The sequence below is a fragment of the Quercus lobata genome, chromosome 6, assembly GCF_001633185.2.
Source record: "Quercus lobata isolate SW786 chromosome 6, ValleyOak3.0 Primary Assembly, whole genome shotgun sequence".
In the NCBI taxonomy this organism is placed as follows: domain Eukaryota; kingdom Viridiplantae; phylum Streptophyta; class Magnoliopsida; order Fagales; family Fagaceae; genus Quercus; species Quercus lobata.
Window position 1 is genome coordinate 10,782,105 of NC_044909.1, and position 16,099 is coordinate 10,798,203.

The 16,099-nt window shown below is 31.7% G+C and overlaps 1 protein-coding gene across 1 annotated transcript; it reads left to right on the forward strand.

Annotated features, from left to right (window-relative positions):
• Positions 1–4,307: 4,307 nt before the first annotated feature.
• Positions 4,308–6,447, forward strand: LOC115951024 (ethylene-responsive transcription factor RAP2-3). The gene is made up of 2 exons (XM_031068341.1): positions 4,308–4,665; positions 5,610–6,447. The coding sequence occupies exons 1-2, from the start codon at positions 4,470–4,472 to the stop codon at positions 6,221–6,223; spliced, it is 810 nt and encodes a 269-aa protein (XP_030924201.1). The 5' UTR covers positions 4,308–4,469; the 3' UTR covers positions 6,224–6,447.
• Positions 6,448–16,099: the final 9,652 nt, after the last annotated feature.

The following is a 16,099-nucleotide window of genomic DNA, read 5'->3' on the forward strand; positions in this document are numbered from 1 at the left end:
TAACTCAATCATAATTTCAATTTAATTAGTAATAAGAATTCCAAATATTAAAATGAAAATTTTAGAAAGAAAATGAGATAACAAAGTAACGAGAATTACGTAATTTACTTTAACGGCTTACATTAACAGCTGAAAACACTTAGCGACCATATATTTTCTATTCAAAATGTTGTTTACAATGAACCCTAAGTAGAATATATATATATATATATATATATATATATACACACACACAAAAAATAAATAAATAAATAACTATGACCATTAAATAAAAGTATTACCACGTAGCGTTTAGTCAGTTTAATAGATAAATTCTATTATTATTGAATAAGGAACTTGATATTGAAACTCGTCTACACTAAAAAGAAATTTATTGATGTCTTGACTTAGTGGTAAAAAAATTTATCATGAAACAAATGTTATAAGTTAAACCCTACCATATATGTGTGTGTGTTAGAAATATAACTATTTTCACAACCTATTTTATAACTTGCTATTTCACAATTTATCGATCTATCAACATGAATTTTTTTGTGAAGAGTATTAGAAAATGTTTTTTATTTCAAGTTTTTGTAAAAACACTGTTAGATTTATAGTTGTTTAGCTTGGCAAGCTGTGAAAAAAAGTGTAAGTCTTTTGTGTCTTTAAAGTTCAATTCAAGTTCAAGATACAGGAAGTTATTGTATTCTAGACACATATGTTGACACCTAGTCGATTGATTGAGATTGTCTCAATAGCTTGTCAATAGATCAAGAATTGTGAAACCTAATTCCCAATCAACCCAATAAGTCGATCCACAAGTTGGAATTTGAACCCTAATTGCTAGAGTCTCCAAAAGTAGATCTAAAGATCGATATAGCTGTTGATTTGTCATCAAGTTGAAGCCGCGATACTCAGAGAGTCAAGATTGCTATAAAATCTTCAGGGTGGTCCTTGAATTCATGAACTGAAATTTCCAAGGTAGAAAAGCCTAACTTGATTTGAGTTGTGTGTAATCATGTGAGTAAGTCACTATTGGAGATAGCAACTAGAAATTGTAATTAATTTTAGTTGTAAAGATTTATTCTACTTAGTGGATTTTTGCCTTAGGGTTACTGGTGGCTAAACTCTCAATGTTTTTTTTTTTTTTTTTTTTTGGTGATTACCATTGGTTTTTCACATAAAAAAACAAATTATTGTATTCTTTGTTTTTCACGCTTTACTATAAAGTGATTTGTTGTTGTAGTATAATTAACCAAAAATCAAATTCATATTCATATTCATAATTGGCTAAATAACAAATTTGGCTTAATTCCATTTAAATTGTCAACAAGGTCCAAACAATAACCCAACAAACACAAAATCCAAAATCTGAAAAACACCTAAAAGGTGTTTTCATTTTGATATTTTCACAATAAATTTGAATAACTATTTTTAAGTTTGGTTTTTTTGAAAACACTTTACCAAACCAGATTTTGTTTATGAACCTCACCACATTTACTCCCAAAAAAAATTATATATAAATTATGAGGGAAACAGTTTTTGAAAGCACTGATTTTTCTCAACCAAAAAAAAAAAAAAAAAGCACTGATTTTTATAATACGTTATAGTGAAAAAGTGTAGAATAAAAAACACAAAAACATGGAAATCATAAGAGCATGGATATTCTCGTGATGGTGAAAGAGCAATTGGAGCTTTAAGACATTTTGAAGTTTCCACTTTTGCAGGTGAGGGGAGGTAGCCAAAGCGGGAATCCGGTCCATCTGGCCGTTAAATTTTGGAGCTACCACACTACGACGTGCGTTACACTTCACAGCACGGTTTTATTATTAAGTAGTGTCGTTTAGCTTTCCCAACTACACGCTGCCACGTAGTCAACCAACTTGTCCAAAGAGAGACACACGTGTTACTGGACCCTACTTGCCTCTTTTGCTCACCCACGTCCAAAATCATCCAGAATTGAATTGTACGGTTACTGTCAATTGCACTCGTCACCATTTTATTTTTAGAAGCAATAAAGACCCCTTTTTTACTGCTATAGACTTAATTTTGATACATCAAGCAACGAAAAATGATAGGAACACGACAAATGACACTAACTTTTGTCGCAAACTTGTTCATTAGATGTGAGTTGTATAATTACGAATTTATATAAATTCAGTTTTTTTTAATTACTTGCTACTTCTTTGTGATGCAATTCATCATATGGGCGAGTTATGACAAAAGTTATATCACTTGGTAACATTAGCATTTTTCTTTAAAAATATATCGTGTCTTTTTAACTTAAAAGCTTTGTAATTGATGAAATAACTGATTAATTGTGTGTTTGGCATTGTTATTGCTTAAAAAATCAGTTTTTTTTTACTATTTAGTTTATTTTTGCTACTGATGAAGCCAAAATCGTCAGTTGAGTCACTCACCCAATCCGAAGGTTTAGATGATCTTGTAGGACCTGCAAGATAAAGAGAGATAGATCGAAAAGACCGTCGGGTTGTGCCCGATAGGGGAGCCTCCGATGCTTAAGTTAGTATCACCCTATATTTCTCGTATTTAGATAGTGTTTTGTTGTATTTTTTGACGTACCTTCACAAGTGAGACGGACTTACCCTTTTATAAGTGATTTGGATAGCTGTTGTACATAATTGGAGGTGATTATTGCCCATGTGTAACAGTTATCATATTGATGGGCGTTTAAGACCGCTGAGTAATGGTCGCCATTATTGTGTTGAATGTGCTTGAGCGGTTACATCTTTTGATTTGTTAATGATTCGAGGTCGTCCATATTAATGGACGACCTTAATGTTTTTTTTTTGGACTCATCAGCTACTATTCATGGGTTCCATTACACTTTTTGGTACTATTTAAGGGCTCCACTATACTATTTCAACTACCTTTTAACTTTATCTACACTATTTTCAATAAAAAAAATTTCAGTTTCAACTAAATAAGATGTTCTTAAACGGACGCTAAGTGTGTAACTGTGTATAGCATAACTTTATTTTTGATAATTTGATAGTTATAAAAAAATTTAAATATTTTTATTAAAAATACCCTAAAAAGTAGCAATTGAATTATAAAACTTTTAATTACTTGACATGTGTTTAGCATGACTTAATTTTCAACTTTTGCAATAAAAGAAAATTTAGTTTATTTGATTAGGTAGTGAATTTTAAAATTTAAAGTCTCTTTTTTTTCTTCTAAGTAATAACTTATTCTTACTAAGCAGCACAATCTCTCTCTCTCTCTCCAATTCAACGGTTACAAATAGGGGATTAGAATTTGAACCATAATTCTTATTATAAATTAAGGAGAAAAATTAATGTTATTGAGCTATAAATCTTTTAGCATATAATGTTCGATGATAAAAGACTTATCAGTGTGACTAACACGAATTCATGTGAACATTTGTTAATTAGTAGTACCAAATAAAGTGTTGACTGAAATCAAACAAAATCATAGTGTTAAAGGTAGAATTTGCAAATGATTTCATGGTTTAGAGTGAATAATTGAAAATGAATAATTATAACACTCATGTAGATTAGAATCTTTTTAAAGTTTTAAAACAAGGATAAATTTTAGTTTCAAAATTAGTTGTAGTCTAAGACTACAACCTTTCTCAATAAAATAAACATTACTATATATTTTGGAAATCTAACCGTTAAATTTTTTTTTTTTTTTTGAGGGGAAATCTAACCGTTAAATTGCATGTTCTTTACGCTCTTAATATACATATCAAATTTTGTGTCAATTTGATATTATTTACTATATGATCTATAAGCTCATATTTTATGCATAATTTTAAACTATCAAAAATTGCAATTTAAACAATTTATTGATGACATAGCTATTGATTTTTAATTTTCAAGAAATTTTGCAAGTATGAAGAATATAAGAAGAAGATGTAATCTAATGGTGGATTTGTCAAAATTCACCTTCAATAAAAATATAGTGGATAAAGTTGTAATCTTAGAGTACAACTAATTTTGTAATTAAACTTTATCCTTAGGACAATTCAAATTGTTGACTTTCTAAAATTTTATTCATCCGTAAGTTTTTTTCTAGACGAATTTATGTAAATATTTTTAAGGTGTTAAAAATGACAGCATACCAAGAACTCAAAATATTCTAGTCCACAAGCTTTCATCCGCTCAACGGTGCTGATTGTGTGGTAGCATACTGGCATCTCCACCGTCGATTAATGGGCCACAACAACAGAAGCCCAGAAAATAAGAACACAGAAGAAAAAAAAAAGGGTTATGGATGGTTTGTCTCTTTCTGGGCCAAGTTGTTGTAACCGTCAGTCTATAAATAAATCTACACCCCAATACAAAGCCTTATAGGTCTCTCTCTCTCCCTCTCTCTCACTTTTCTCTCCAATAAAACACATTATCATATGCACACACCTCTATATAAAACACTGTCCCCTCTCTGCTTTATTTCTTTCCCTGTCTATCTCTCTCTCATCTAAGTTACTAAAAAGTCTCACAAACATGTGTGGGGGTGCTATCATTTCCGATTTCGTTGATATAAAGCCTAGCGGTTGGAGGCCAACCACTGAGGACCTCTGGTTCGAGCTTGACACTGCCTCTGATCTCTTTGGCTTCAACTCCAATGGCGCTTTAGATGATTTTCCAAACCCGTTTCCCCACCTCAAGGCCCCTCAAAAGCCCAAGAAACTCGAAAAAGGTGAATTTACTTTCTTTTCTTTTTTTCTTTTTGGGTTTTTAGCTATAAAGGTCACGTTTTTGCATCTGGTTGTCATCTATAACTTTAAATTTCCTGGTTTTCACTTCACTTTAACATCTGGGTCTTATATCAATTTCACTTTTTTTTTTCTTGACATGATTTGTGTGGTACAAAACTAAAAATACAATTTTTTGGTGTTTATTGTACTGTAATTTTTAATTTAACCATCATTAGACTATATGAAATATAAATTTATATATTTTCTAAAGGTCATAGTTGGATTGTTAGCAAACCCACACTAAAAATTTTAGACTAGTTTGTTTTTGGGAGTAGTTACAACTTACAACTATACTTCCACAATTTTTTATTTTATTTTTTTACAAAAATTTACATCTGATTGGACACTTAGAACCAAAAGCTATTTTACCTCTTCTAGCATTATATCTTTAGTTGTATTCTTAATAGCATTAAAAACAAAAATTACACAATGATATGTTTGTTAGCTATGGCTCCACCTATTCTTAGCATCATATATTATTTTCAAATCATGTATTTTGATTACAGTTGGTTTCCACTTTCCTGTCTAAGAAAGGCCAAAATTTAGTCAATTTTATATGCTTGTTGGTTTAGCTTTCGTTGCTTGTTTGCTTTCTAATTTTATTGTTAGTGGTATTTTTTCTTTTGTGATTGTTGTACTCTCAGTTTGACAAAATAAATTTCTTTTAACCATAATAACTAGTGGATCTTTTTTATTATTATTATCCAAAGTAATGCTTCTTCTTTTTTTTGCGTTTCTGGTTTGCTTTGTAATTTAATTGTAGTGGTATTTTTCTTTTATAATTCTTGTACTATCAGTTTGACAAAATAAATTTCTTAATAACTAGCGGTTCTTTTTTATTATCATAATCCAATATAATGATTTTTTTTTTTTTTGGGTGTTGAAGTGAGGAGTGAGAAGCGTAGTGATACTGATGAGAAAGCCAAGCAAGTTGCAAAGAAAGAGGAAAAGAAAGAAAGAACTCGGAAGAACGTGTATAGAGGGATCAGACAAAGGCCATGGGGCAAATGGGCGGCTGAGATCAGAGACCCACAAAAAGGTGTCCGAGTCTGGCTCGGTACCTTCAACACAGCCGAAGAAGCTGCTCTAGCTTATGACCAAGCCGCCATGCGAATCCGCGGTGACAAAGCCAAGCTCAACTTTGCCCATCACCACCACCAACCACCTCCACCTTCCACTCCTGAGCCGCCGCCGCCGGCAGCTAAGAAGCGCTGCATCTCTCCCGAGTCAACTGAGTCGAGTTTTGAAACCACTGAGCCACCACCGGTGCTATTGCAGCCACTGATTCAGAACGAGATTTGTTGCAAGAACGAGGTGGCTCAGTTTGATCATGGGTTTGAGCTGAAAGATCAAATCTCGAGCTTGGAATCGTTCCTGGGTTTGGAGCCTGAGCCGAGTTTGGTGAGTGGAAGCGGAAGCGAGTTAATGGAATCGGTGGACCTTTGGATGCTTGATGACCTGGTTACGCATCACCAACAACAACGTCAGCTTTTGTATTAGCTAGGGAAACCCAGAAGAACCATGTTATATATAATTTTGATTTCAATTATAATACTTGAGGATCAAAAGTCTGTAACCTTAATCTGTGTTTAGGGTTATCTCTTTTAACGCTTACTGTTCTCCTAGTCCTATGTTTATGTTTCTGTTTTTTGTGTTATCTTTTAATGCTTTTCGGTGTCGTATACTCTATACCATAAATAAAATAGCGTGTGTTTGCATGTATCCTTATTCGTCGTCCTTGTCCTTGTTATTGTCTGCGTCCATTTGTTTCAAAACCTTTGGGATATTATGCTTTCTTATGTCGGTGCAATATCTAATCTTCATCGGAATATGACACTGTACAAATGCATGCTTGAGGGTCACGAGAGAAAATGTTCGCACTATAACATATTTTAGTTATCTCTCACTCTCAACAAAAAAAAAAAAAAAAAAAAGTCTTCATTAGAATATACCTGATCTAATTTAATATTGGTTACTAATTATTCCCTCTATTATTTGTTTTGTATTACTGTTATTTTTACCATATAAGTACAATATTATTATCATTTTTTTTTTGTTTGGTTATATTAGATTAGAAGTGGGATGGAGAGGCGGTGACAAGTTTTGATAAGACAGTATGAAGTTAGATCATGGGAGCTCTATATTTGTCTCGTCTATTTTTTGTGCCCTAAGTCAGGTGGCAAGACGGAATTCAAACATTTTGTCACCTATAATGAAATAACCTTAACATTGATGGGATAGAAATAAAAATAGAAAAATGAGTAACTGTGAAAGTACTAATTTAAAAAAAGAAAAAAGAAAAAAAAAAAAAGACAACTTAATTATTTAAGGTAGTAAAATATGTATAAAAGATTATAAATAAAAATATAAATTTTATATTCGTAGCTATATATTAAATAAGAGATGTATACATACTTATCAAGGACGGAACAAGACGGGATAGGGTAAGCAAATTTATAACCCGCCCTTATCCGGTCACCTCTTCATGATTATTAAGAAAAATCGACACGGAACGGCTAGTAAAAAAAAGCCATGTGGGACGGGACTTTTTTGCAATCTTTGGTAGGATGGCCATGGCCCATGCATGTTAGAGAACTGAGCTTTTCTATCGCTCTCATGACACTAGCGAGCGGTGAGCCTTTAATTAAGCTTTCTAACCTGATTATGTCTAATGACCATAGTTAAGAATATGTCAACATCTGATCTTCACAAAAGGGAAGGTGTGGGAATACCGTGGTGGACACATGCTCTTCTTTGATTAGACCATGGTATGGTATGTGGTTACTTTTCTACCAACTCTAAACTCTAGTAGCCCATCATAGGTGAAGGAAATATAAGAAGTGCATGCATGTGTCTAATATCTTTGTTCAATTTTTTTGAAATATATATTGTCTAATGAAAACTTCGTTATCATATGGTCATTATTACAATTAAAGAAAGAACACAATATTTTTATAATACTCTTATTTTTAGTTATGAGGGGTCTTAATCTAATATTTTATTTAAAAATTTTTAAACCTACGAAGAATTAATAACTTAGGGCCCGTTTGATAATGTTGTTCTAGTAACATTGTTTATATTTTTTGTAAATATATATGGATAAAAAAGTGTGTAAAAATACATGTAATATTAATTAAACACTAAAAACTATTGTTCAAAATACACTATCAAACAGTCCCTTAATTGTTGTGAAAATAATGCATTTGTAATATGACTTATGATTATGTTCTAAAATGAAGGCTTTTTTAATATATTAAAAAAAAGTCAATAATCAAAATTTTTAACTTACTTTTTACTTTATTTAAATAGTCAGTACCTTCTTTGACTCTTCTTTGATTAGAATTGAAGTTAAAGGGTAGTTTTAAACTCCTATTTTTTTTTTTAAATGAAAATATATACATTAAATGATGTTATTTTAAAATTTTGGATTTTCTAATCATGTGTGAGTATCAAACTATCAATCATATATAGATATTCGTGATCACGAATTTTTAAATTTGTTAATATACCTAGGGTTTAATTACCGACTTCTTGAATGAGTTTAAAAAACATTTCTTGATCAACTACTGCTCTTGAGAGAAGAGAATTACTAAAAGATTCCACTATATATATATATATATATATATTAGGATCGTACTGTAATTGGCCAGATCGCACTAGGTTGCCTCGGGATAAAATATTATATACCAGACTTTTTTATGGAATGTAACTCAAGATGATTAGTGTGAAAACTCATCCATGGAGAATCGTTGAGATTATATCCCATCGAAATAACGTACGCATGCTTCGAAAAGAGGCATATGCTTCGCAGTACCATTTCCTAGCTATCTATGCTTATGTACATTCTCCTTCAACAAAGGTTGTAATTGTAATTAGAGGTATGTATGGGTTAAGTTGAAAGATTTTTTGAACTCAACCTGATTTTGTCAGGTTGAGAAATTTTCAATTCAACCCAATACATCATATTTATAAAAATCAACCCAACTCACATGAGTCAAGCTGGACTAGATTGGGTCAACAGATTGTATATACATGTTTTATGCCTTGTAAAAAATTGGATTTTCATCAAGTTTTTAAACAATTTTTTCAATAATTTATTACAATTCATATAATATACTTAAATTATATTCCAAATTTTCAAATTCATCAAAACAAATTCTCAAAATACCAAAATCAATTAAATTAAAATAATTAAAATAATGATAATAAAATAAACTTATATACATGATGATTGATGGGTCAAATGGGTTGAAAAAACTATCAACCCAAAACAGAATTGACTCAAGGCTCAAAATAAAATTACAATCCAACCTAACCCACAAAAATCAACCCAAAACATCGAATTGGGTTGGGTTGAGTAGGTTTCGTCGAGTTGATGGGTTCGATGCGCCCCCCCCCCCCCCCCCCACTTGTAGTACTCACTCATTACTCATTAGATTGCGGTGGAGACTAGAGTTTCAAAGTGGCCAAAGGGACCATCCATGTGCTAGGCCTATTTCAATAAGTTTATTTGACTTTTTAAAAATAATCAAATAATTTTTATCAAACTTAAAAAAAAATAATAATAATAATAAGCCAATAAAAATAAACTCTAAGTAGTAACATTTCCTTTGAGGCTGCTCCTGTGAAAAAAGATTAGGTAGGCCAGGTATGTATCATGAGTTACAATGTATTTACAAATTCTCAGTTTTACCTTTAGTACTGTAAGTCCAAGTTCAAACATGATTACAAAGACATGAGAATAATCACTGCATCTTAATATGTCTCACCAAACTATTAACAAAGTCACCATTGCTTCACACTTCACAGACGTCTCTACACGCTTTTCCACCACTTCGGACTGACAGAGACCTATCTAATGAGACTATTAGTATCCAAGGAAGAAGAAATGCTAGAATGTTCATTGTTCCCCATTTTCAAGTTTCAACCCGTTGAAATATATAGAACAGCAGTCAGTAATTAGGTTTTGACATGTGATAGTTCAATTTATGCTTACGTCACTACTTACCTCAACACGTTGAAATTCTGCGTCACCTTAACCAATCTGGAAACGGAAACAGGAACCCGTACATGACAGCGCAGGAGAGTTTGAAAACATATATTGGGTACGTGAATGCTTAAAATTCAAATGAAACTTCGTTTGAATACTCTTCGAGAATCTCAAGTACGTAAAATAATCTCAATTCAATGGCGAACTTTTAACCTAGATGGTTGAGAATATAGGTGGGAGTTAAGAGTCTTAAGACACGTCTTCGATCTACTTAGAATAAAAAATAAATATTTAAAAATAGGTTATAAGTCACATTTTACATATTTAGACTGTTTGGTTTTCAAGTGGAAAAAAAAAAATGAAATTCTTATATCTCTAGATTTGCTTGGATGGAAATATTTGTAGACAACGTACCATTCGAATTTCAAGATAAACCTTTGTTAATATGTGGATCTTATAAAAAGACTTCTTTTAGCTTGCACTCTCTTTTTTTTCTTTTTCTTTTTTCCGAAGTACTGAGGGTGGACCGTGGACAGTGGACATTAGATTCATTTGGTTAGAAAGATGGGAAAATGGGAGAATAATAAATATGGAGAGAATGAAAAAAGTAGGAAGATAGAAAATATTTTAATTTTTCTTATTTGTGTTTGGTTGAAAATGTGAAAAAGTGGAGGGATGGAAAAAAAAAAATTTGTTTGTTTGAGAAAAAACATTAGAGGATTGAAAATAAATTTTGTATAAATTTAGCATCATTTAAAACAAAAAGGAACACATTAGACTTTTAAAATTTGTGTATAGATAGACACTTCATTAAAATTATATTTACAAAAAGCACGAGAAATTAACCCAAAACTATTTTCTAAAAAATAAAAACAAAGAAACAAAAACCAACCAAAATTGATGAGAAAAGAAATATATGAGCACCCAAAAAAAAAAAAACACGTCCAGATGCTCAGGAACAGAGAAAGACAAAATCAAAGTAATAATAAAAATAAAAATAAAAAGAAGCCAATACGTGATACTTAGTAACAAAGATAGAAAAAAATCAAAGGAAAAAAAAAAAAAAAAAAAAGTTGAAATGTAACATGAGGGCCATTTTTGGCAGCTCATTTTCATGAGCTTCCCCGTTAGCTTTCTCCTTATTCTAGAAAGATAATATTTTGGTGAGTCAAGAGAAAATACACAGGCCCTACTATCTTTTTTTCCTCCTTCTCCCAATCAAATATTCACTAAAAATATTCTCTCTACTTTTCTCCCCTTAATTTTCTATCCTCCCTAAAATCTCTCCAAACAAACGAACCCTAAAAGCGCACAACTACAAAGCCTATCACAGTCATAATTGCAACCGCAAACTAGCACCCCACTAAAAAAGAATCATCCCTATTTGCTTTAAAATGGAAAGAGTTTATTTCGTAGTAATAATTGAAGAACCTTACAATAGAATATCTATACTGTGTTGCTTGCAATTACGTGTCCAAGAGCAAGCAACTAGTAAGAGTTAATTAGATGGAACAAACTTGACGACGGGTGGCACAAATTCAATACAGATGGCTCTTTATTGGGCAATCCGGGGATAGTGAGTGGTGGTTGAGAGATTTGAGGCCATAGAGATGGCTAATAGTGTCGAAGTGGAACTTTGGGTTTTATGAGATGGCCTTTCTATGTGTAACAATATAAATTTATTGGCAGATGAAAGCTTGAAATTGAGATTGATGCTAAGGATGTATTTGATTGGGTTGCTAAACCACGCAACAATAATTTTCATCATACAACTCTTATCATGGAATGTAGGACCTTATCAACCAAGTACCGCATATCACATGTGAGGGTGAAGCACTGTTTTCATAAGGCAAATCAATGTGCGGATGCCATGACAAAAAAATGACCAAAACTAAGCCAAGATTTTGTTATGTCTTGTAGTATCCATGTAAACATTTGTAATTTTTTTTTTTTTTTTTTTTTGAGAATCTTGTATGTTATTTTATTGTGCAGACTATGATTGTATTATAAGAGACTTTGCCCCCTAACCATATTTCTTATGCTTAATAATCTATGAAATCCTTTGTTACCCAAAAAAAAGGAAAAAATTGGTTACAAGAATGCAAAGGGCAGCTCCTTGATTGCTAGTAGGGGGCAGAGTCTATCCGTACAGTCAAGCCTCTTGTAGTCCTTTTTGCTATATAAAGTATTAATCAGAAAAATATAAAAATATTTATTAAAAAAAAAAAAAAAAAAGGTCACCTCACATGTGCATTATTACTCGAAGAAGAGATTTTACTATTTTACCAATATGAACTAGGATCCAGTGCAATACTCAGGATTGCACGGCGTGCAATTCACCTAAATTCTACATAAATTTTTTTTACACTTTTCACCTTTTTAAGTTCTACCATTTACTTTTAATTTTTCTTTTAATTTTTTTAAATCAACGGTTAAGATTGAAAGTTACTTTTTGCAACTATCAATCTCAATCATTTATAAAAATGGCATTAGATGCAATACTCTCGCTATTAGAGTGTTGCACCTGATGTCAATGTATGCAGGTCGGCAGGTCCTCTATCAGATGGTACTCACGATGGGAAAGAACCAGTACTCTGTAGCATATATTTGAAATGCGAAGACTGCAAGTCAATTTATGTGTGTTAGTTGGTGAGAGAATGAGACGAGACAATTGAATTATGTGCACTCACAAGGGAAAGATATGTTGGATTCATGAACCATAACCAGAATGTCTGTCACTCATATCTAAGTGGGGCCTTGCAATACGACACTTTACAAAACATCTTTATATCGCAATATCCAATCTCTGTGTGTCATTCGAGAAATTTTTGTTATTAAACATTTTCGCTACAAGCTAAAATGCTTTATATCAGCTCATATATATAATCAGGTTATTGTCAGCTGACTCACTCAGCTCATTTTCAATTACAATCATAAACAAGTTTTAATTGGACATAATTAGCTTCATCTTGTGGGCCAAAAGTCGGGACCTAAATGCCATCTAATATGTTCAGCTTTAAGTTTAAAGCACTTATGACAAAAGTTTTATAGCTTAACTGACTGATATCTTTTAATGTTTCTAATAGAAATATGATCAAATCCTTCATCCTTAATGGGTAAGATATGTATTTGTATAATCGAGATTTTGTCATTTCTATGGTTTATCAAATCTCAATAAAAGAATCAAATCTAGAAAGTTGGGGAGAGTGTACATACTCAGCTTTAGCATTCCAAATCTCAACCATGGATGCTTGTTGGGTTATGATAAAGAGTATATCATGATGGGAATATTAACGAAATTTCCAAACCTGTGAGATGCCAAATAGGGAAAAATATATATACGCCAAAGAAAAAATAATAATAATAATCACACACAATATAGTATTTACGTGGTTCAACAATTTTCCTACATCCACAGAATTGCAGGGATTTCACTATTCTCAGGGAAAAATACAGAGTGCGGTAGTACAATTTTTCTCTCTCAAAAACGACATCGAAACCCTAATCTCCAAAATAACTGTTTTTATATCCTGCGCACAGGATTCACAATGGGTTACAAAAACAGGCCAAAAAATTTTCTCATGAACTAAGCCTTAAAAAATCTCCCATTAAAAACTATAACAATATTATTTCGAGTCGGGTCATAATCCGAATCAAATACAACTAGACTCCACAAAACCCAACATATCAGATTGCAGCTACTAAAATAGATTATATTGTTCTCAATTGAAAGCATAGAATAAAGATATAGTCATATAGGGTCCATTTGGATTGAGCTTATTTTTGCTGAAACTGAAAACTGAAACTGAAAATACTGTAGCAAAATAATTTTTAAATGTGTGAATAGTACCGTGGGACCCATTTTTAATGAAAAAGTTGCTGAAAAGTAAAATTTGTGGGTCTGTGAACAGTGCACGGATGCACTGTTCACTGTGGAATAGTCACAAAAAAAGAGGAAAGGAAAACGCAAAACTGAAAACACAACGCATTAAACGCCGAATCCAAACGGCTTCATAGATATGCATTTGAAACTCTAAGCTAATCTCTCTTACAATTTTTGTAGTTTTTTATCAACAAAAGAGATAGTAGATTAAAACTCAATAGTTAAAATTTACCAGCAAGTTTATCCTCCTTTTTAAAGGTGAGAAGTTAAGGTGGGTTACTAAACTCTAACGGAGGCTAACTCAAGTAGGTAAAATGGTAAAATCCAAGCTATGGGTAGGTACTATTAAAATAGGTCTAGGGACGGCTGCACTTGTAAGTGAAGGGGTTCAAATGAACCCCCTTACTTGAAAAAAAAAAAATATATATATATATATATATAATAATTTTTTTATTAATTTAATTACCCTTAAAAATATTTTTGCACAACTTGGGTTAAATCTTGCACACCCTGATCACAAATCAATTTAGCACAAAAATCAAACAACATAGATTAGTTCATCCCAAAACTAATTAACAACAAAAATCTCTCTCCCTTTCTCTCATGAATTTAATCTCATCTCTATTCTCTATCTGACTATCTATATATTTCTGACTCTAAGAGTAAAATGTGAGTGTTTATGAATTCTGAATGTCTCTCTTTATTATAAATTTATATTATATATATGTGAGAGTGTGCGCACGTGCGTGTGTGTGTGTGTGTGTGTGTGTGTTTGATACTAATTTTGTGAACTGTGATGTGTGTGAAAGGTGTACATGTATAACATAAATATACTATAACTTTATATAATTTAATAACCAAGAAATAAAGAGGATTTGTTACATGTGTATAATGTTATCATGTTTTTTTTATAGGATGTTGTTATCATGTTATAATAACTTTTTGTTATAAAACTAGTGATTCAAGAAAAAAAAATAGTAAAGTTAGTGATTGTTAAATGCATTAATATGTATAGATGAGTGTGGTTATATGGGTCAATAATTAATATAAGGTCAATAATTTATGAAATAACTAATAAATAATGACAACTACACAAAAATAAAAATGTTATACAAACTTATCAAAATAAAATGGTTACATCTACATTGACAAGTGGGTTCCAGTTAACTTAACTGATAAAATCTCTGATGGATTTATAAAAGATCTGGGATTCAATCCTTGCCTACACCAAAAACTGATTAGTGTCTTGGTCTAATGATAAGTTGAAACTCTCTCTCAAAAAAAAAAAAAAACATCTACATTGACAATAGATAATGACAATTGATAATAAACTATTATGTGATGATTTCAAAATATAAAAACTTGTAGAAAGTAATCGTAAAATTTCATGTATGTGTTTTTTTTTTTAATAACACAATATATTCAAGTTATCTTTTTATTAAAAATTTTTTAATTTAAATTTCTTAATGACCCCCCTCAAGAAAATTTCTAGAGCTGCCACTGAATAGGTCTAATCACATGTAAGTTTATTGTAATTTCCCTAATATAAATTTTAAGCACAAGATTAATTATTCAAAATCATTCCAAAACCAAATATAAAATGCATGAATTAACACAAAATAAGTATAATAATACTTTTTTTTTAATTAGTATAATAAAATTTTCTAATAATGATATAAATATACAAAATTAAGCTATTATTACAAACATTATTGATATGGAGACGCCATGTTCTAATGGCACTGTAATTATTAAGTTGAGTGAATTCCTATTGAAAGAATTGCATCAAGAATCTGGATTCTTTATGCAAGCATTATAAAACAATATCGCTAGTGAGAAAGCTTACAGCATACCAAAGTACGTAAACAAGTAAGCTATTATGGGCTGCAAGTTTGGTGCACATAGGGCCGGCCCTACCCATAGGTGAATTAGGCAATTGCCTAAGGCCCCAAGAGGAAGGGAGGCCCCAAAATTTTAGAAAAGAAGGGATAGTAGAGGCAAAAAAAAAAAAAAAAAAAAGTTTCAGATGAATTAGAAATATCAGCACATTCTTTTAACCAAAAAACAAAATTTTTGATAAATCCAGTTAAACATTGGTTCTAAACAAAATCATTGCTCAAAAATAACATTATTATCCTCTAGACAAACCAAAAATCAACAAGATAAACTACAAATCCGGTCTAAGAGATTAACCACAAAACAATCACAAATCAGAACAAATAAAACAACTCAAATCCCTAAAATTTTTAGTTTCACCATTCCCTCTGCTTCTTTCTCTCTGCTCTCCGCCTCTGGCCTCTCTCATCTCATTCTTTCTCTGATTCTGTCCACAGCTCCACTGTTGCTGGCGCCCAAAATTTCTCTGATTCTCTCCACAGCTTTCTCCGCCTCGCTCAGTGCTCAGTGCTCTGCGCCTCTACAGCTACTCTAGGTTTTGTCGCTTTGAGTTTTCTGCATATGAGCGTATTAGGTACTCCCTCCGTCCCATTTTGTTTGTTCTTTA

Coding starts and splice junctions, on each gene's coding strand:
- LOC115951024 (XM_031068341.1), top strand. CDS start 4,470: ATGTGTGGGGGTGCTATCATTTCCGATTTCGTTGATATAAAGCCTAGC. Junction 4,666..5,609: donor GCCCAAGAAACTCGAAAAAG/GTGAATTTACTT, acceptor TGGGTGTTGAAG/TGAGGAGTGAGAAGCGTAGT.